The following is a 21751-nucleotide window of genomic DNA, read 5'->3' on the forward strand; positions in this document are numbered from 1 at the left end:
CGTAACACTTGTCCCATCGCTGCAACTCCCGTACTGACTCAGGACAGGCGAATGTCGAGAGCAATGCGTCCTCTGAAACACGACCGTACCAAGCTGCACTGCTTCTTGGCACACTGCTCACTTAACCCGGAAGCCAGCCGCACCAATGTGTTGGAGGATACATCGTACAACTGGCGACCGAAGTCAGCTTGCAGGCGCCCGTATCACCACAAGGAGTTGCTAGAGCGTGTTAGGACAAGGAAATCCCGGCCGGCCAAACCCTCCACCAACCTGGACGACGCTGAGCCAATTGTGTGCCACCTCATGGGTCTCCCAGTCACGCCCGGCTGTGAATCAGCCTGGGATCGAACCCGGGGCTGTAGTGACGCTTCAAGCAATGCGATGCAGTGCCTTAGAGCGCTGCGCCACTCAGTAGGCCCGAGATACACACTTGTCTATATAAGGTCCCACAGTTGAAAGTGCATGTCAGAGAAAAAAACAAACCATGAGGTCGAAGGAATTGTCCGTAGAGACAGGATTGTATCGAGGAACAGATCTGGAGAAAGGTACCACATATTTTTTGCTACATTGAAGGTCCCCAAGAACACAGTAGCCTCCATCATTCTTACATTTAAGTAGTTTGAAACCACCAACACTCTTCCTAGGGATGGCCGCCCAGCCAAACTGAGCAATCGGGGGAGAAGGGCCTTGGTCAGGGAGGTGACCAAGAACCTGATGGTCTTTCTGACAGAGCTCCAGAGTTCCTCTGTGGAGATGGGAGAACCTTCCAGAAGGACAACCTTCTCTGCAGCACTCCACCAATCAGGCCTTTGTGGTAGAGTGGCCAGACGGAAGCCACTCCTTAGTAAAAGGCACATGACAGCCCGCTTAGCCTTTGCCAAAAGGCACTTAAAGACTCTCAGACCATGAGAAACAAGATTCTCTGGTCTGATTAAACCAAGATAGAACTCTTTACTTGAATGCCAAGCATCACATCTGGAGGAAACCTGGCACCATCCCCACGGTGAAGCATGGTTTTGAAGGCAGCATCATGCTGCGGCAGGGACTGGGAGACTAGTCAAGATCGAGGGAAAGATGAACGGAGCAAAATAAAGAGAGATCCTTGATGAAAATCTACTCCAGAGTGCTCAGATCCTCAGAATGGGGGCGAAGGTTCACCTTCCAACAGGACAACGACCTTAAGCACACAGCCAAAACAACACAGGAGTGGCTTCGGGACAAGTCTCTGAATGCCCTTGATTGGCCCAGTCAGAGTCCAGACTTGAACCCGATCTAACATCTCTGTAGAAACCTGAAAATATCTGTGCAGCAATGCTCCACATCCAACCTGACAGAGCGTGAGAGAATCTGCAGAGAAGAATGGGAGAAACTCCCCAAATACAGGTGTGCCAAGCATATAGCGTCCTACAGAAGAAGACTCAAGGGCTGTAATTGCTGCCAAAGGTACTTAAACAAAGTACAGAGTAAAGGGTCTGAATACTTATGTAAATGTAATATTTCAGTTATTTCATTTGGATAAGTTTGCAAAAAAGGGTCAACGCAATAGTCCGGATAGCCATTTGATTAATTGTTCAGCAGTCTTATGGCTTGAGGGTAGAAGCTGTTCAGGTGCCTTTTTGTCCCAGACTTGGCGATCCGCTAACACTTGCCGTGCGGTAGCAGAATGAACATTGTATGGCTTGGGTGGCTAAGGTCTTCGAACATTTTTGGGGCCTTCCTCTGAAACCACCTGGTATAGAGGTCCTGGATGGCAGGGAGCTCGACCCCAGTGTAGAGGTTTTAATGGGTCCAAAAAGTTGGACCCGTTCCGAAATGGACCTGGGACTTTCCCACTTGAATCAATATGCATAAATTCATTTTTAAAATATAGAGACCTGTTCCAAATGGACCCGAGGACATCTAGATCCGTTCTGTATAGACGTCATTTTAATTAATTTTAATTCCAGCTTTCATTGATTAGATATCCAACTTTTACCACACACAGAGGAAGGCTCTATGACTGTAGCCTATTACCGCTTTGATGACTCATGATTGGCCAACCACAAGCTACACGCGCCATGCTCCACGCGCCATGCTTTTTCTTGTGAAAAGCAAGAGCAGCAGCATAAATAATAACATTTCTCTCTCTCTCTACTGCAGCAGTCACATTTGGATCTGTATGGGCCCTTCCGGACAAGTAAATTAAAATTACACATACCCGAGACCCGTGACAATCATATCAAATCCAACCCAGACCCGTGACATTATTTAGAATTCTGCATCTGGACCCACTCCGTTACCGGTGGATCCGTGAAGACCTCTTACCCAAGTGATATACTGAGATGTCCACACCAACCTTTGTAGCGCCTTGTGATTGAGGGCGGTGTCGTTTCCATACCAAGCGGTGATGCAGCCAGTCAAGATGCTCTCATTGGTGCAGCTGTAAAACTTTTTGAGGGTCTGAGGGGACTGCCAAATCTTTTCAACCTTCTGAGGGGGAAGAGGCGCTGTTGTGCCTTTTTCACGACTGTGCTAGTGTGACAGGACCATGTTAAGTCCTTGGTGATATGGACACCGAGGAACTTGAAGCTCTCGACCCGCTCCACTACAGCCTTGTCGATGTGGAAGGGGTGTGCTCACCCCTCTGTTACCTGTAGTCCACAATCAGCTCCTTTGCCTTGCCGACGTTGAGGGAGAGGTTGTTGTCCTGGCACCACACTGCCAGGTCCCTGACCTTCTCCCTATAGGCTGTCTCATCGTTGACGGTGATCAGGACTACTACCGTTGTGTCTTCAGAAAACTTAACCTGTTTGGGCTGCAGGGGCAGTATTGAGTAGCCAGATAAAAGGTGCCCATTTCAAACGGCCTCGTACTCAATTCGTGCTCGTACAATATGCATATTATTATTACTATTGGATAGAAAACACTCTCTAGTTTCTAAAACCGTTTGAATTATATCTGTGAGTCAAACAGAACTCATTTGGCACAAACTTCCTGACCAGGAAGTGGAAAGTCTGAAATCGAGGCTCTGTTCTACTTCCTGCCTATAAATGGGCATGATACGTATTAGTATACATGCACTGCATAGACCTTCCCCTGGATGTCAAGAGGCGGTGAGAGAAGAAATTTAGTGTTTATCTTGGTCTGAAGTGGAATACAAGCTCTTTGTATGACGTGTCCCCCATTTCCTGTTTTCTGGAGAGCGCGAGGAGGTACCTGGATTTGCCTTCTGTTTAGCTGCCGTTATAGGCGACTACTATCTCCGGCTTTGATTTTATTTGATATATGTGACCATATCATTGTAAAGTATGTTTTTTCAATATAGTTTAATCAGATTATTGAAATTTTTTCGGGAGTTTTGCCGTGTTCCGTTCTCTGACTTTGTTGACGATGGAGAGATTCGCGCCACTTGGCTAGTGCGCTTGCTAATTCAAGAGGGAAAATGGACGTTCTAAATCCAAACAACGATTGTTCTTGACAAAGGACCCCTTGTCCAACATTCTGATGAAAGATCAGCAAAAGTAAGAAACATTTTATGATGCTATTTCATATATCTGTCGTACATGTGAACTAGTCGTCGGCGCCCAACTTTTGGGTAATCTAGCTATACCGAAGCTGGATGTCGTAATGAAGTTATTTTTTAGAATTCTAACACTGCGATTTCATTAAGAACTAATGGATCTATAATTTCCTATACAACATGCATTTTTTAGTTATGTTTATGAATAGCTATTTGGTCAGAATATATGTGTCAGAAAAAGTGTCCGAAAAATATCCGAACGTTGTCGGAAATAGTAGCTACGTTAGCAGAATGTATAACCACTGATTTCAGCTCTAAATATGCACATTTTCGAACAAAACATAAGTGTATGTATAACCTGATGTTATAGGACTGTCATCTAATGAAGAATATCAAGGTAAGTCAAAAATTATATATCTTTTACTGGTTTGTTACGATCGCTAAACTTTTGCTACTGGGAAATGGCATGTGTTTCTGGCTATTGTGGTAAGCTAATATAACGCTATATTGTGTTTTCGCTGTAAAACACTTAATAAATCGGAAATATTGGCTGGAATCACAAGATGCCTGTCTTTCATTTGCTGTACACTATGGATTTTTCAAAAATGTTTTATGATGAGTATTTAGGTATTTGACGTTGGTGTCTGTAATTATTATGGCTGCTTTCGGTGCAATATCTGATTGTAGCTGCAATGTAAACTATGATTTATACCTGAAATATGCAAATTTTTCGAACAAAACATAGATTTATTGTATGACATGTTATAAGACTGTCATCTGATGAAGTTGTTTCTTGGTTAGTTTGGTTGGTTCTTGGTTAGTTAGGTTGGCTTTGTGCATGCTACCTGTGCTGTGAAAAATGTCTGTCCTTTTTTGTATTTGGTGGTGAGCTAACATAAATATACGTGCTGTTTTCGCTGTAAAACATTTTAAAAATCGGACATGTTGGCTGGATTCACAAGATGTGTACCTTTCATTTGCTGTATTGGACTTGTTAATGTGTGAAAGTTAAATATTTAAAAAATATATATTTTGAATTTCGCGCCCTGCACTTGAGCTGGCTGTTGTCATATTGTGGGCGGCCTCGGGCTGCAGCCATAAGAAGTTAATGATGGTGTTGCAGGCATGCGTGGCCACACAGTTGTGGTGAACAGGGAGTACAGGAGGTGTCTGGGATGATGGTGTTGATGTGACCAGCCTTTCAAAGCATTTCATGGTTACAGATGTGAGTGCTACAGGACGATAGTCGTTTAGGTGGGTTACCTTTGAGTTCTTAGGAACAGGGACAATGGTGGTCTGTTTGAAACATGTTGGGATTACAGACTGGGACAAGGAGATGTTAAAAATGTCCGTGAAGACACTTGCCAGCTGGTCTGTGTATGCTCTGAGAATGAGCCCTGGTATTCCGTCTGGCCCAGCAGCCTTGCGAGGGTTAATCTGTTTAAAAGTCTTACACACATCTGCCACAGAGAGCGAGATCACACAGTTGTCCGGTACAGCAGGGGCGCTCATTCTTGGCTCAGTGTTGTTTGCCTCAAAGCGAGTATAGAAGGCATTCAGCTCGTATGGGAGGTTTGCGTCACTGGGCAACTCACTGCTGGATTTCCTTTTGTTATCCATAATAGTCTGCAAACCCTTCCAGATCCGACAAGCATCTTAGCCGGTGTAGTAGGATTCTATTTTAGTCCTATATTGATTTTTTCCATGTTTGAGAGCCTGTCGGCGGTAGTAGCAGGCTATCTTGTAAGTGTTCATGTCTGTGTATTGTTCCTTGAAAATGTATAGCTCTAGCATTTAGCCCGGCGAGGATACTGCCTGTAATTCATGGATTCTGGTTAGGATTCGTATGTACGGTTACTGTGGGGACGATGTCATTGATGCACTTATTGATGAAGCCCGTGACTGATGTGGTAAACTCCTCAATGCTATCGGATGAATCCCTGAACATATTCCAGTCTGTGCTAGTGAAGCCGTCTTGTAGCTTAGCATCCGATTCGTCGAACCACTTCCGTACTGAGCATGTCACTGGTACTTCCTGTTTGAGTTTTTGCTTGTAAACAGGAAGCAGGAGGATGGAGTCATGGTCTGATTTTCCAAAGGGAGGGCAAGGGAGGGCCTTGTATGCTCGTTGAGTGCCTGCTTAGTACCATTCCCATTTCGTGGTGGAATGTAGACAGCAGTGATGATTTAGAGATGAAATCTCTCTTGGTAGATAAAAAGGTACGCAATTTACCATAAGGTATTCTAGTTCAGGTGAGCAAAAGCTTGTGACTTCCTTCACACTTTAAGCAGCACACCAGTTGTTGTTTACAAGGAGGAACACCCCTTTGGTTTTGCCCGAGTCTGCTGTCTAGGCGCAAACGAGGCATGGAGAAACACTTGAGTTTTATGTCCATATCACCCATCAGCCAAATTTCTGAAAAGGATAGAATATTACAACTTTTCACGTCCCATTGGTAGGAAACTCTCAAACGAAGCTCATCCATCTTGATCTCAAGTCGACCATCTCCGTCAGCACCATCTCAACCAGTTCTTATTGTAAACTGACATTATGATGTCATTTCAATTAGCCTTACCCATTGGGTTGCCACAACCAAGAAGACATACATTGAAATGCAAGACGTTTCCAATCTCAGATAGCCACAGCTGTAAGGTACTGTACCTGTCTGTCTGATTCTCTGGCAGGGGAATGTGGCAGTCGGGGGGTGGAATGTCCAGAGCTGGGGGGTGAAGGGGAGGCAAGGGTGGAGGAGGTGAGGGAGGGGGTCATGTAGCCCCTCCCCACGCTGTCCCTGGCCCCACCCAGTGAGGACGGGGGGAGAGGAGAGGAGTCCAGGGCCACGCTGCTCACCCGGCTCTCAATCTCCTCCGCCCTCAGCTCAGTGCTCTCCTTCTCCTCCTGGATCAGCCTGAGAGGAGATGGGGAAACAGAGAGTAAAAGAGAAAGGGGAGGAGAGGAAGAGAGATGAGATGGAGGAAGCGAGTGGAGGTCAGTGGAAAAGGGAGGAAAGGAGAAGAGAGAGGAAGAAAACAGAGCGAGAGGAGTTAAGGAGAGGAGAGGGTACAAAAAGAGGAACATAACTCAGTTTAGCATTTTACTCCTAAACTGAGGATAGCCGCAATGAGATGAGGAATAAATGTTTGTGGTATCAAAATCAAATCAAATTGTATTTGTCACATGCGTCGAATACAACAGGTGTAGTAGACCTTACAGTGAAATGCTTACTTACAAGCCCTTAACCAACATTGCAGTTCAATAAATAGAGGTAAGAAAATATTTACTAAATAAACCAAGTGAAAAAAATAAATAATAATCTAACCAAAAAGTAACACAATAAAATGACATAACAATAACGAGGCTATATACAGGGGGTACCGGTACCGAGTCAATGTGCAGGGGTACAGGATAGTCGAGGTCATTTGTAAAGTTTTGTCGTGCCCTCCTCACAACTGTCTTGGTGTGTTTGGACCATGATAGTTTGTTGGTGATGTGGACACCTTAAAACTTCTTGCCACTAGGGGGGTGCCATTTCGACATAGCACAAATTGGTCTCCAAATTAAACTGCCTCGTACTCAATTCTTGCTCGTACAATATGCATATTATTATTACTATTGGATAGAAAACACTCTCTAGTTTCTAAAACCGTTTGCATTATGTCTGTAAGTGAAAGAGAACTGGACTTAGAGCACTTTTCCTATGTCTGTGTGAGAATGGCAAATTTTCTCATCTGCTCTGAGACCTGTCTTTAACTTTGCCTGTCTTCTATTGGTTGAGATGCACTGCATACGTCTTCCCCTGGTTGTTAGCGAATAGGGAGAGTTGAAATGGAGTTTCTACGCAGTTCAGAAAGTTGATAAATTGGTTGGAACCGAGGTGTCCAGCCTTTTGGTCCTTCGCGCTGATGCAAAAAGGGTCTTGGAATGTCTTTTTAGAAGCTCTGGTTTTAGAAACTAGAAATATCCGGCTCTGTTTTTATTCGATATAGGCTTTAAAGACATCATAATCTTGTTATTTTAAACCGATTTATTTCAGTTTATGTCAGTATATTGCAATTTTCGGGCATTTCATTTTCTGACGTTGTATTGAGTTGGGTGTCTCTCTCTCGAATGCCATTGTGTACTGCTAATTGCAACGTCGAAGGAAACATTCTCCAACCCAGCAACGATTCTTTTGGCCAACGGACACCTTTCCCAAGATTCTGATGGGAGTTCAGCTAATAGTAAGTACTATTTATGCTGATAATTCGTTGTTCTGTTGAAAAAGTAAAATGCATAAGACAACATTATTTTCCATGTAGCCTTGCGCTATCGCACCCTGTATTGCACCCAGTATTGCGCAGTAAGGTTAATTTTAAAAATGTAATTCAGCGATTGCATTAAGAACTAATTTGTCTTTCATATGCTGTCCACCCTGTATTTTTTAGTCAAGTTTATGATTATTTATTGATTAGACTAGGTGACTCTCCAAGATGGCTACCGAAATTTTCTGGGGAGCTTGGCAACTTTTCTCATTGTATAAGCACGATTTGTGCCGCTAAATATGGACATTTTCGAACAAACTCTATATGCATTGTGTAATATGATGTTACAGGACTGTCATCTGAAAAATTCTGAGAAGGTTAGTGAAAAAATTCTTATTTTGGTGGTGAATACGTTATCGCTATGTTTGGCTGGAATCAATGCTGTTGTTTGGTTTGCTACTGTGCTAAGCTAATATAACATTATATTGTGTTTTCGCTGTAAAACACTTAGAACATCTGAAATATTGTCTGGATTCACAAAATCTGTGTCTTTCAATTGCTGTACGCTGTGTATTTTTAAGAAATGTTTTATGATGAGTAATTAGGGAATACACGTTGCTCTCTCTAGTTATTTTAGTCGATTTGTGATGGTGGCTGCAATGGTAAACTATGATTTATACCTGAAATATGCAAATTTTTCTAACAAAACATATGCTATACAATAAATATGTTATCAGACTGTCATCAGATGAGGTTGTTTCTTGGTTAGTGGCTTTATTTGGCCGAATTTGTGATAGCTACTGATGCAGTACGAAAATGGTGGAGTAAAAAAAAAGTTGTCTTTTGCTAACGTGGTTAGCTAATAGATTTACATATTTTGTCTTCCCTGTAAAACATTTAAAAAATCAGAAATTATGGCTTTATTCACAAGATCTGTATCTTTCATTTGGTGTCTTGGACTTGTGATTTCATGAACATTTTATTATATGATATCCCTGTGGCTTTAGGCTAGGCTATGCTAGTCAGCTTTTGTGATGGGGGGGATCCCGGATCCGGGTTTGGTAGGCGTTAGAGGTTAATAATATGCTTGTGGAATAAACCTCTGGATTGAGTAAAGCAAAGGAGGTGTGAGTCTTTCATTCTGTATCTGCGGTATTCACTCCTGGTTTGGACAAAGCAAAGGCAGAGGTCAATTTTAGGTATGTGTTTTTGTATGTGGAATTGACCTCACGATCACCCATTGAATGGGAACAGAAGATATTTCATATGTGGCAAAAGGGGTTATTGTGATTTGTATACAATGTGTTAATCTCATGCTTATCCGGCCCCTTTGCTGTGTGAACCTAACTCATGTTAGGTTGTCCCTGCATACCACTGCTGGCTTGCTTCTGAAGCTAAGCAGGGTTGGTCCTGGTCAGTCCCTGGATGGGAGACCAGATGCTGCTGGAAGTGGTATTGGAGGGCCAGTAGGAGGCACTCTTTCCTCTGGTCTAATAAAATATCCCAATGCCCCAGGGCAGTGATTGGGGACACTGCACTGTGTGTAGGGTGCCGTCTTTCGGATGGGACGTTAAACGGGTGTCCTGACTCTCTGAGGTCATTAAAGATCCCATGGCACTTATCGTAAGAGTAGGGGTGTTAACCCCGGTGTCCTGGCTAAATTCCCAATCTGGCCCTCAAACCATCATGGTCACCTAATAATCCCCAGTTTATAATTGGCTCATTCATCCCCCTCCTCTCCCCTGTAACTATTCCCCAGGTCGTTGCTGCAAATGAGAACGTGTTCTCAGTCAACTTACCTGGTAAAATAATGGAAAAATAAATAAATAAAAATTATCTGAACGGGCGCACCTGCTTGGATCCCCTCGCCACCATGGCCTTTTTCATATTTTTATTTATTTATATATATATTTTGTTTGCCTTCACCTCCCTTATCTCACCTCACTTGCTCACATTGTATATAGACTTATTTTTCACTGTATTATTGACTGTATGTTTGTTTTACTCCATGTGTAACTATGTGTTGTTGTATGTGTCGAACTGCTTTGCTTTATCTTGGCCAGGTCGCAATTGTAAATGAGAACGTGTTCTCAATTTGCCTACCTGGTTAAATAAAGGTGAAATAAAATAAATAATGAGGGAAGGACACACCTTTCTCGCTCTCTCCTCCCGCACTCGTTACAACATCAAACGCTACCGCAACAGCCACAGCCAGTTAGCTACCAATCGAACAGAACCAGCGGCGAAGCAAGCACGGACGAGAGGCAGACGGAAAGAAGCAGACAGAAAGAAGCAGATGGTGGGCACGTATAGGCTCAACACCACGCTCACTGGGAGTTCGACTACTGGGAATCTGGTGAGCTTGTCCAAACATTGTGTGTGTTGTGTGGAGGCGAACATAATTGAAGAAGACGAGGCCAGGAATTGCTGTGGTAGCTTACTAGTAGATGGTGGTAGAATTACTGGTGTATGTGTGCTTGTGTCTTCTTGACTAGTGGAGCGAGTTTGGGTTTTAGATGGGAGTTATTATTGTAATTATGTCCCGTCGTTGTGGCACCCCCTATTTTGATTTGGTTTAGTCCTTGGACATATCGCTTCGCTTTTTGTTCCTGATGATTTAACATAGACTGACAGACAGAGTTATTCAGTGATTCAGACGTCAAACTGTCACCAGTTCTGTCTTGCAGTTCTTATGAGGACGTTGTGGGTGGCCTTGACGCGACTCTCCTAGAACTCGGAACTTTCGCCACGGCCCGTTCCTCGAGTGCACTAACGCTAATCTGCACTACGGGCCTGCCTGACAGTGGTATTGTCAACAAGGATTGAACACTATTGTGTATTTTATCTTCATTGGTAAAGGAAAAATTATGAGATGAACAATAAAACAATCATTTTAAATGTTGTCCATAATAAATATCAGAATGTTATTCAAATCATATCAAATTTTATTTGTCACATACACATGGTTAGCAGATGTTAATGCGAGTGTAGCGAAATGCTTGTGCTTCTAGCTCCGACAATGCAGTAATAACCAACAAGTAATCTAACCTAACAATTCCACAACTACTACCTTATACACACAAGTGTAAAGGGATAAAGAATATGTACATAAAGATATATGAATGAGTGATGGTACAGAACGGCATAGGCAAGATGCAGTAGATGGTATAGAGTACAGTATATACATATGAGATGAGTAATGCAGGGTATGTAAACATAAAGTGCCATAGTTTAAAGTGGCTAGTGATACATGTATTACATAAAGATGGCAAGATGCAGTAGATGATATAGAGTACAGTATATACATATACATATGAGATGAGTAATGTAGGGTATGTAAACATTATATTAAGTGGCATTATTTAAAGTGGCTAGTGATACATTTTTACATAATTTCCATCAATTCCCATTATTAAAGTGGCTGGAGTCGAGTCAGTATGTTGGCAGCGGCCACTAAATGTTAGTGGTGGCTGTTTAACAGTCTGATGGCCTTGAGATAGAAGCTGTTTTTCAGTCTCTCGGTCCCTGCTTTGATGCACCTGTACTGACCTCGCCTTCTGGATGATAGCGGGGTGAACAGGCAGTGGCTCCAGTGGCCTTCCTGTGACATCGGGTGGTGTAGGTGTCCTGGAGGGCAGGTAGTTTGCCCCCGGTGATGCGATGTGCAAACCTCACTACCCTCTGGAGAGCCTTACGGTTGTGGGCGGAGCAGTTGCCGTACCAGGCAGCCCGACAGCCTGACAGGATGCTCTCGATTGTAAATCTGTAGAAGTTTGTGAGTGCTTTTGGTGACAAGCCGAATTTCTTCAGCCTCCTGAGGTTGAAGAGGCGCTGCTGCGCCTTCTTCACAACGCTGTCTGTGTGGGTGGACCAATTCAGTTTGTACGTAATGTGTACACCGAGGAACTTAAAACTTTACACCTTCTCCACTACTGTCCCGTCGATGTGGATAGGGGGGTGCTCCCTCTGCTGTTTCCTGAAGTCCACAATCATCTCCTTTGTTTTGTTGACGTTGAGTGTGAGGTTATTTTCCTGACACCACACTCCGAGGGCCCTCACCTCCTCCCTGTAGGCCGTCTCGTCGTTGTTGGTAATCAAGCCTACCACTGTAGTGTCGTCCGCAAACTTGATGATTGAGTTGGAGGTGTGCATGGCCACGCAGTCGTGGGTGAACAGGGAGTACAGGAGAGGGCTCAGAACGCACCCTTGTGGGGCCCCAATGTTGAGGATCAGCGGGGTGGAGATGTTGTTACCTACCCTCACCACCTGGGGGCGGCCCGTCAGGAAGTCCAGGACCCAGTTGCACAGGGCGGGGTCGAGATCCAGGGTCTCGAGCTTGATGACGAGTTTGGAGGGTACTATGGTGTTAAATGCTGAGCTGTAGTCGGTGAACAGCATTCTCACATAGGTATTCCTCTTGTCCAGATGGGTTAGGGCAGTGTGCAGTGTGGTTGCGATTGCGTCGTCTGTGGACCCTTTGGGTCGGTAAACAAATTGGAGTGGGTCTAGGGTGTCAGGTAGGGTGGAGGTGATATGGTCCTTGACTAGTCTCTCAAAGCACTTCATGATGACTAGTCTCTCAAAGCACTTCATGATGACGGAGGTGAGTGCTACGGGGCGGTAGTCGTTTAGCTCAGTTACCTTAGCTTTCTTGGGAACAGGAACAATGGTGGCCCTCCTGAAGCATGTGTGAACAGCAGACTGGGATAGGATTGATTGATTGAATATGTCCTTAAACACACCAGCCAGCTGGTCTGCGCATGTTCTGAGGACGCGGCTGGGAATGCCGTCTGGGCCTGCAGCCTTGCGAGGGATAACACGTTTAAATGTTTTACTCACCTCGGCTGCGGTGAAGGAGAGCCCGCAGGTTTCGGTAGCGGGCCGTGTCAGTGGCACTGTATTGTCCTCAAAGCGAGCAAAAAAGTTATTTAGTCTGTCTGGGAGCAAGACATTCTGGTCCGCGATGGGGCTGGTTTTCTTTTTGTAATCCGTGATTGACTGTAGACCCTGCCACATACCTCTTGTGTCTGAGCTGTTCAATTGCGACTCCACTTTGTCTCTATACTGGCACTTAGCTTGTTTGATTGCCCTGCGGAGGGAATAGCTACACTGTTTGTATTCGGTCATGTTTCCGGTCACCTTGCCACCTTGCCCTATTCCAGTCTTAGCTTCTTCACTGGGTGAGCAGTGTGAGCATCCACCTATTTCAGGAACTTGTATTGTTATTGTAGCTATGTCTACACTTACATTTACATTTTAGTCATTTAGCAGATGCTCTTATCCAGAGCGACTTGCAATTAGTGCATTCATCTTAAGATAGCTAGGTGAGACAACAACACATCACAATCGTGTCAAGTACATTTTCCCTCAACAAAGTGTTTATCAGCAAAGTCAGTGCTATTGGGAAAAGAGAAGTGATTTTTTGTTTAAAAAAATGTGTGCCACGACAGAGAAGGGGCTTTGACTGGGCTGAGAGGGAGCTGCCCTACCCCAGGGGTGGGAGGGCCAAGAGAACAGAGGTGGCGGAACGGAGTGCTCGAATTGGGATATAGGGTTTGAGCATAGCCTGAAGGTAAGGAGGTGCAGTTGCCCCTGCTGCTCCGTAGGCAAGCAGCAGGGTATTGAAGATGATGCGAGCTTCAAACGGAAGCCATTGGAGTGTGCGGAGAAGCGAGTCACCGCTTTGATGTTTGCAGAGAACGACAAGGGTGTTGTCCAGGGTCACACCAAGTTTCTTTGCACTCGGTGAGGGGAAAACTGTGGAGGTGTCAACTGTGATGAACAGGTCTTGGAGCGGGTTTGCCTTTCCTGGGAGGAAGAGCAGCTCTGTTTTGTCAAGGTTGAGCTTAAGGTGGTGGGCTGACATCTAAGCTGAGGTGTCTGCCAGGCACAGAGAGATGCGTGTCGCCACCTGGGTGTCAGAAGGGGGAAGGCGGAAAGTAATTGAGTATCATCCTCATAGCAATGATAGGAGAGACCACGTGAGGATGTGACAGAGCCGAGTGACATTGTGTAAAGAGGAGAGGGCCTAGACCTTAGCCCTGGGGGACGCCAGTAGTGAGACCATGTGGTGCAGATGCAGATCGTCTCCATGTCAACTGATAGGAGCAACCTGCCAGGTAGGATGCAATCCAGGAGTGTGCAGAGCCTGAGACGCCCAACCCTGAGAGGGGAGAGGATGATCTTATGGATAACAGCGGATAGATATAGGAGGATGAGAACAGAGGCGAGAGAGTCAGCTTTGCCAGAGCGCAGAGCCTCTGTGTCACAGAGGAGAGGGGTCTCAGTTGAGTGAGCCCGTTAGGGTCAAGAAGATCGTTCTGAGAGATTTGGTCAGAGACAGCACAGCACGTTCAAGTGTTTTGGAAAGAAAAGAAAGAAGTGTGGCCGGGTCTGTAGTTTTTGAGAAGGGGAGTGACTGACCATCTTGAAGTCCGAGGGGCCTCAGCCAGTGTTCAGGGATTAGTTGATGAGGGAAGTGAGGAATGGGAGAAGGTCTCCAGAGATGGTCTGGAGAAGGGAGGAGGGGTGGGGTCAAGCGGGCAGGTTGTCGGGCGGCCGGACATCATTAATCGCAGTTCTGCGTGTGGGGGACCAATCCGTAGGCTTCGTGAAAAAGGAACGGATGTCGTCAGCCTTTTTTTCAAAGTCGTTGACAAAGTCGTTCGCAGAGAGGCAGGAGGGTGGGCAAGGAGGTGGAAGATTGAGGAGGGAGGAGAAAGTGGAGAAGAGTTTCTCAGGGTTGGGGGCAGAAGTTTGAAATGTAGATTGATAGAAAGTGGCTTTAGCAGCGGATACAGAGGAAGAGAAGGTAGAGAGCAGGGAGTTGGGAGGATGATAAGTTCAATTTTCCTCCATTTCCACTCAGCTGCCCGAAGCCCTGTTCTGTAAGCACGCAGTGATAACCATCTGGGTGAGGGCTGAGTGTGTAGGGTTGGAGGAAATCAAGTAGTGATCAGAGATTTGGGGGGTTGCAGTGAGATTAGTAAGCGTGAGGTAGTGAAGATAGTGAAGATGAGGTCAAGGGTATTGCCTGCCTTGTGAGTGAGAGGTGACCGGGAAAGGGTGAGGTCAAAAGAGGACAGGAGTGGAAAGAAACGGGTGGAAAGAAATGAACTGAAGTCAGGCGTCGGGAGGTTAATGTCAGCCAGTACAATGAGTGGTGAGCCATCGTCGGGAAATGAGCTTATCAAGGTGTCAATCTCATTGAGGAACTCTCCAAGGGCACCTGGTGGGCGATAGATGACAACAATGTTAAGCTTGAGTGGACAAGTGACAATGACAGCATGGATTTCAAATGAGGAGATGGACAGATGAAAGAGGAAGAGAAAATCTCCACTTAGGAGAAATGAGTAGCCTTGTGCCACCACCCTGACGACCAGATGCCCTCGAACTATGACAGAACACAGAGACGACGAGAGAGCAGCTGGAGTAGCAGTGTTCTCTGGGGAAACCCACGTCTCAGTCGGGGACAAAAAAGTGTAGGGACTGAAGGGCAACATGGGCTTAGATGAACTCAGCCTTATTGGCCGTAGATCGGCAGTTCCAAACGCTACCAGCGACCCAGAATTCCACATGGGTTGTGCGTGCAGGGTACGCTAAACTAGAAGGGTTGCGGGAATAGGGTGGGGAGCGTCTGTAAAACCTATAGGGCGAGGAGTGAACTGGGATGGGAAACGCACACATACTTGCCAAAGCTACAAAATGAGATCATTAGAAAATAACTAGTTAAGATACTCAAGTGAGAGAGTAGTGTGACTGGTTAGGCAGAGCTCCCCAGGCTCTGGTTTGAACCTGGAGTGGCGTACACTACTTTTCTTTACAGCCTCACAAATCTTCTTTGGTATTTCTGAGGCATTTTTATGTATGTTAAGAACTCAAACCCATTATTCCTGTTCGTGGTGTAGCTGAATACTTACTTGATCTCCTTGTTGATGGCCTCCAGTTGCTCCTGCAGCATGATGGCAAGGGTCTGTACGTCCGTCTGTCCGCTGGGCGAGAGCAGCTCCGAGCCAAACAGGGTCTCCCTGTCGTCCTCGTCATCTGAGCAGCCCCCCTCGACTCCCCCCTCGAACCCGGGACCCAGCATGTTGCCACTGTCCCACTCTCCATACTGTAGAGCGACCGGGGAGGAGAGAGAGGGAAACAGAGAGAGGAGGGAGACAGAGAGAAAGGAAGTATGAGAGAATTAAGCGAAAGGGAAAAAGTAGAGATGATTAAATGAAAGGTTGCCTCGTCAAGTTTTTCCTACAGGCAGTCCAACATGACTTGGAATGCCGTTCGCTACTTTTATCCTCGCGTATCAAGTCACAACACAAACAAAATGGCCCCCATGTGTAGGAGTGGGGGCCATTTTGGGGGCCACCACCCAGGGAGCCACCACCCAGGGAGCTAGCCTGATCCTATACTGTACGTTGTGGGACAGAAGTTACGAGTTGAAGCCCTGATGAAGACAGCATAGCTGTCTAAACGTTGGTATTTATATATATTTTTGCATTGGAGCCATAAGAGTGCGCACCATTTCTTTTGTTTTCTTTTCGGAGGTTGGCTATAGCCCTTACAGTATGGAACCAGGCCACCAGGGAGCTACAGTCCTGTAGGTAGTTGATGAGATCCTCACCTTGTTGCTGTCATCCCTGGGGGGAGCCCATCGGCCGCGGTGTGCCCTCCGGACCACCACGCCACTGGAGGAGCTGCCGTAGCCGGCTGGGAGGGAGCCACCACCCTGGGGGTAACGGAGCTCTGAGGCACTCCCTGGAAGAGATCTTCGAAAAAGGGTGGAGGGAAGTGAGCTCACGTTGCTCGTCCTACAGAGTTTGTGAGATTTTATGAGATGAGAAAATAAAATTGCTTTATTCGTTGTAGCACATTTTTTCTGAATGTATTGCCGCCATTTCCTGAATAAAATTCACTTTTTAATGAAAGAATATTTCAAATATTCAAACAAATTGAGTATTGTGACATTTGATCCTTAATCACAACAATGGTTTATTCGTTACATTCACAACATTAGAACAAAAATCTAATTCTACATCAATTGACAGAAAGTTGAACAACGTAAACTTAAAATCAACTCTTTGTCCCGTTCGTCTCTTTGCTAAATATAAAACAAACATTTAGAAAGTCCATTTTATGAAGGGTAAAGTGTTCGTTTTCCCTCGAAAGGGAGAACAAATGTGTTAATTTGATGCTTTTATAAAATGTATTTATAAATACCCTTGAAGCTCCATTGTGGCTAACCTGGAATAGGAAGAGCCAGGCCTGCCCCTCAGTTGATCCAGCTCCAGCTGAATCCTCTCCAGCTCAGCTATGAGCTGGTCCTAGGAGAGAGAGACGGGAGCAGAGTACAGTACACGATGACATAATATTCCAGTAAAGAAAAGTTTCAACTTTTTTTTTTTACATGCATCTATTGCCCTATTAAAAGAACAAAAACAAAGCACGGATAAAGCAGCAGGTAAGAATAACGAAAGAACAATTAATCACAAAAGTCTCGGTCTCAAAATACTGTTGTCAGTGCAGAGCAGTGTGACTGGTCTCCAGTTGTCGCAGCGAAACACATAAACCCTTGCGATGATAAAGAGGAAGTTGTATATCGAGACAAGGGAGCACTCCAAAAAATGAGGGGTTCAACAAGGGTTCTTCGAAAATCCTCAGAGTTCTTCGAAGAACCTTAGGGTTCTTGGCACTGAAAATTGCCCCCAAAGGGATCTTCCAAGAACCCCATAGGTGGTGGGGTTCATCGAGGAACCTCCTTAGTTGGTGGGGGTTCTTGCAGGAACTTAACTGCCCAACTGAAACATGCAGGCACTTAACTGAAAAATGTAACGATCTTCTCAATTTAAGGTAAGTTTTGATCCCTTGTATGATCTAAATTCGTACTGTTTTATGATACCATTTATCTTTTCATATTTGTGAAAATCTTTCTAAAATGGACACAATTCAGTGGATATCAATCAACAAAAAGGTATGAATAGGTAGGCTATAACAATATGTTGAAGGCTAGCTGTATTGGGTGGCTAACTGCTCACTTTTGTGTCTGTGTCTGCAGGTAGAAGAGGAGGCATACAAAGGTATGTCAATTGGTATTGTCATGTTATGCAGATCACATTTACCATCCTCCTCCCTCGCCTCTTCAATGAATATCCCATAGGCCTCTAGGTGTGTATGAAAACCATTATCAAAACAGTTTTTATCATTCACATTCACCACAGAAACCAAGGTATGAACACTGTCGAGTGCATGTTTTGTTAATCATCTGTGTAATTAAAACATGTTGGATTCACAGACTTCACCCTCCCTAAACCTCTGATGAATACAACACGAAACCTGTTCGATCAACATGCACTGCGAAATCATTCTGGCGATGGATACGAAGAACATCAACACATTAACATCAACACGCCAGAGGATATACCCATTGGACTTGGGGCTCTGCTGGGAGTTTACCTCATATTTTATATTTTAATTGCGCTTTGCCACTAAGATAAACATTGAGAACTAAAACATCGTGTTATTGTTGTGCGTATTATTATTTATAATAATAACAGGGGAGGGGGTAGTTCAAAAATGAACCCCAAAAGGTTCATCAAAAGCTTCATTGAGGATCCATTAAAAGGAAGAACTTCTAGGGGTTCCTCCACAGTTTCAATTTGAAGAACTCCCAAAAGATACTCCAGGAACCTTTTTCTTTTTAGAGTGAGCATAAACTATCCACCCTATTATTCCAAAAGGGGTTTGCAACAGTCAGTGTATATCCCTAAAGGCAGTCCAAAGTCTTCGCAACAGTTTTAAATCGGTATAAAGTACAGCTGCTGTGCTCATCCCATGTATATACAGAAGTAAAGTACAGCAACAACATATATAATGAAATCTGACCGGCTGGATACAATAAGGGGAAGATATGTACCTTGTTTGCTAGAAGATCATCTTGGATTTTCTTCATGTTTGCTAGCTCCTCTGACAGGGAATTCTAGATGAGGGGAGGAGGGATTGTGCCAAGTTGACTCATGTTTGCTGTTGATTACGTTGATTAAAAAAAAGACTTACTGATCATTAATGGCAATTTTAGCTTAACTTAGCATACGATTAACAAAGCTTTATAGCACCTTCTCCTCGAGGGCAGCCATTCTCTCTTTGAGGTGAAGCTGCAGTCTCTCGTTGGACTCAGAGAGTAGCTTGTCCACCGTATCCGAGAGGCGTTTGTTGTGTTCGTCATTCATTTTCTCTCGCTGCCTTGCCTGAAACGTAGACAAAATGACACAGTAGGGGTCAAGGTAGAAAACACGATGTGAAGGGGAAAAAATTATAAAAAAGCAGAACCAACTGTTTGGTTTCGGGTAGCAATAAGAGTTCAAACAGTTCACAAAGACAGTATTGGGTTTTAATTGATTGGCCAAAACGGAGGGTAAGGAACACAATGTAACACTTCACCAATTATAGCCGGCATAATGCGTCGTAACTTGTCAGAAGCCCACATGAGACTTAGTAAAAGGCAAGTGTACAAACAAATAGTGCATTATTACCCTCTGCAATGCCTGATTTTTCTCTTCAAGTTGTGCCTCCATCTGTCGTAGTCGCTCCTCAAAGTTCCCATGGCGCTCCTCTGCCTAAAAAGAAAAGCGAGAGAAAGTGTCTGTACATGGGATCAAACATAAACTCAGACTAACACATTGAAAGATAGATTGGCTGCCAATAGGAGGACAACTCAGGTCATACAGACGGAGAGACGGACAGTTGGACAGACGGACAGACGGACAGACAGACGGACGGACAGACGACGGACAGACGGACAGACGGACAGACGGACAGACGGACAGACGGACAGACGGACAGACAGACGGGCGGGACAGAGGAACAGACATGAAACACGGGAGACCGACAAACTGAAAGAGAGACGGACGCGTTCAGGTAGAATGTGGAAAAGAGACGGACGGACACCCAAACAGTTTCACGGACAGACAGTTCAGATCCACACTTGAAAACAGAATCAAGACAGTGAACGCAGACATCCCGTACACTACAGTACCTTGTTGAGGGCAGCCACTCTCTGGGCGAGCTGGGCCTCGATCTCAGGCAGTGTCTCGGCCCTCTGCAGGGTCTGCTGGAGCTTCTGCTTGGCGTCATCCAGACGCTCCTGGAGCTGCCTGTTCTTCTCCTCACTCTGACAACACAGAGGAAGAGAGAAGGGAAGAGAGCGGATGAAGTCTGAGATATTTTGATACACTCGACTAAAATCCAAGTCTGAGCCCGAGGACTGATTTTCTGCACCCGGATTAAGCCTTGCCCTGGACTAACACACACTTTCAATGGAGATTCTCCATTCAGAGTGATTTACCTGTCTAAGATAAATCTAGGTCCAGGAAATAAGAATCAGGCTCTAAATATTAAAAGACGCTACTCTGGATATAACCTATCCATTTGTACAGGGTTACTGTACATGTACGCTCGTAGTCGGTCGTTAACCAATTACCTGTCTGTGCAGTGACTCCTTGCTGGCCAGCTCATTTTCCAGCTTGTCTTTGATGTCATGTAGAGAGGTTGCTTCCCTCTGAGCACTGAGGTACCTGCAAACAACATGGACACATTGTTAGCAAGGGGGGGGGGGGAAGGAGGATATTATCAACGATGAACGTTGGTCAAGATGACCGGCAGCGAGCACTGTAAACGCAAAAGCTATTTGACACGAAAGGAACGTAAACGCTTTTCACCAATATAAAGGCGCCTAAATGATGTTTAAGTGCGTTTATGCTCCACTACATCCCTGACCATTAGTTATGAGCTTCCACCCTTCACAGCATGTAGACACAAGCCAACTCTTGCAGTGCGCTGAAACAATTGAAAATGCCCAAACAGTGAGATAACACAGTGAGATAAAGAGGTAAGCTGCGAGGTACAGGTGTTGTGACACCTTGGTGACAACTTTTCAGATAACGAGGAAAACACCTGGTAGTTTGGCACCATAGTCCCGGGTGTTAAAAAGGGTGTTAAAAAGGGTGTTAAAAAGAGGGTTACCTGCGCTCTAATGTAGTGATCCTCTCCTCCATATCCTCCCTTTGGCACAGAGCCTGAATGATGCAGATACATAGTGAAGCATGTTTAAATCACCCAAAGAAACACATCAATTATACATGGCACACTGTAACACTCATCAAATGGCAACCTAAACATCTAACAGGGGAATGTGCACATTCAGAATTGACTACTGATTGACTATTCACTATCACATGTGTTCCGTCATTGTATACGTGCACAGCTCCTCTTGTCTATCTCGTCACTTAGGGTTCTTCTTTGATATTCTATCCAAGAGAACTTTAGTATAGGTATCACAATATAGGCACGCATGTGCAATATAAGTAGCTAAATAGGCGTTTATTATGTATTATTAACCGTTTACTATTCAAGGAGCAATCTGGGATTGGCACAGTCATTTGTTTGAACTTTGAAATGAATAGCCATGATGAATATGACTCATAAAAGCCTCTTTTCCCCAAATTCATACTAGGCATTCCAATGCTCTGTGCTTTGAGATATTTGCATTGGATGAACATAGTGGGATGGAACAGTCGCTGGAACAGAGAGGCCCGGGAGCTGATAGAATCTAAGTCAGGAGTGGGCAAACTACTGCCCGCGGGTCGCATTTTGCCCACCAGTCAATTATTATTATTTCGTTTTTGGGGGGGGGGAATGATCCAGGCTACATTTGAACATCTAAAACTAAGTAGAGAGTATGTAGAAATTATAATGGACTTATTTACTTTGTAAATAACTTCTCTATTTCTGGCCCGCAAATCAATTTTGACAAAGAACCCCCCCCCCCCCCCGTAGAATTTCATAATCCCGATGTGGCCCTCTAGCCAAAAAGTTTGCCCACCCCTGATCTAAGGCCTTGGCCAAGAACAGATTGGCCTGACATACCTCCTTCACATCCCTCTGGAGCTTCTGATTGGCCTCCTCCGACTTCGTCACTTCCCTCCTGGCGGCTGCAAGCTGTTCCTCTATTTCCCCAAC

The 21751-nt window shown here is 44.9% G+C and overlaps 1 protein-coding gene across 7 annotated transcripts in view; it reads right to left on the reverse strand.

The window, feature by feature from the left end:
• The window catches only part of LOC129855572 (liprin-alpha-3-like), a 56239-nt gene that overhangs the window by 25512 nt on the left and 8976 nt on the right, over nucleotides 1-21751 (reverse strand). For 5 of the 7 annotated variants that reach the window (XM_055923413.1, XM_055923396.1, XM_055923386.1 and 2 more), the window contains 11 exons: nucleotides 21659-21751; nucleotides 20756-20808; nucleotides 20214-20307; nucleotides 19770-19904; nucleotides 19267-19350; nucleotides 18850-18981; nucleotides 18651-18713; nucleotides 16958-17061; nucleotides 16362-16548; nucleotides 15661-15854; nucleotides 6162-6408 (listed from right to left, as the gene is read on the reverse strand). In XM_055923413.1, coding sequence (XP_055779388.1) covers nucleotides 6162-6408; nucleotides 15661-15854; nucleotides 16362-16548; nucleotides 16958-17061; nucleotides 18651-18713; nucleotides 18850-18981; nucleotides 19267-19350; nucleotides 19770-19904; nucleotides 20214-20307; nucleotides 20756-20808; nucleotides 21659-21751 — 1386 coding nt within the window. The remainder of the gene's footprint in view (nucleotides 1-6161; nucleotides 6409-15660; nucleotides 15855-16361; nucleotides 16549-16957; nucleotides 17062-18650; nucleotides 18714-18849; nucleotides 18982-19266; nucleotides 19351-19769; nucleotides 19905-20213; nucleotides 20308-20755; nucleotides 20809-21658) is intronic. The other 2 variants (XM_055923422.1, XM_055923405.1) reach the window with 2 other exon arrangements.

Source organism: Salvelinus fontinalis, chromosome 1, assembly GCF_029448725.1.
Source record: "Salvelinus fontinalis isolate EN_2023a chromosome 1, ASM2944872v1, whole genome shotgun sequence".
NCBI lineage: Eukaryota > Metazoa > Chordata > Actinopteri > Salmoniformes > Salmonidae > Salvelinus > Salvelinus fontinalis.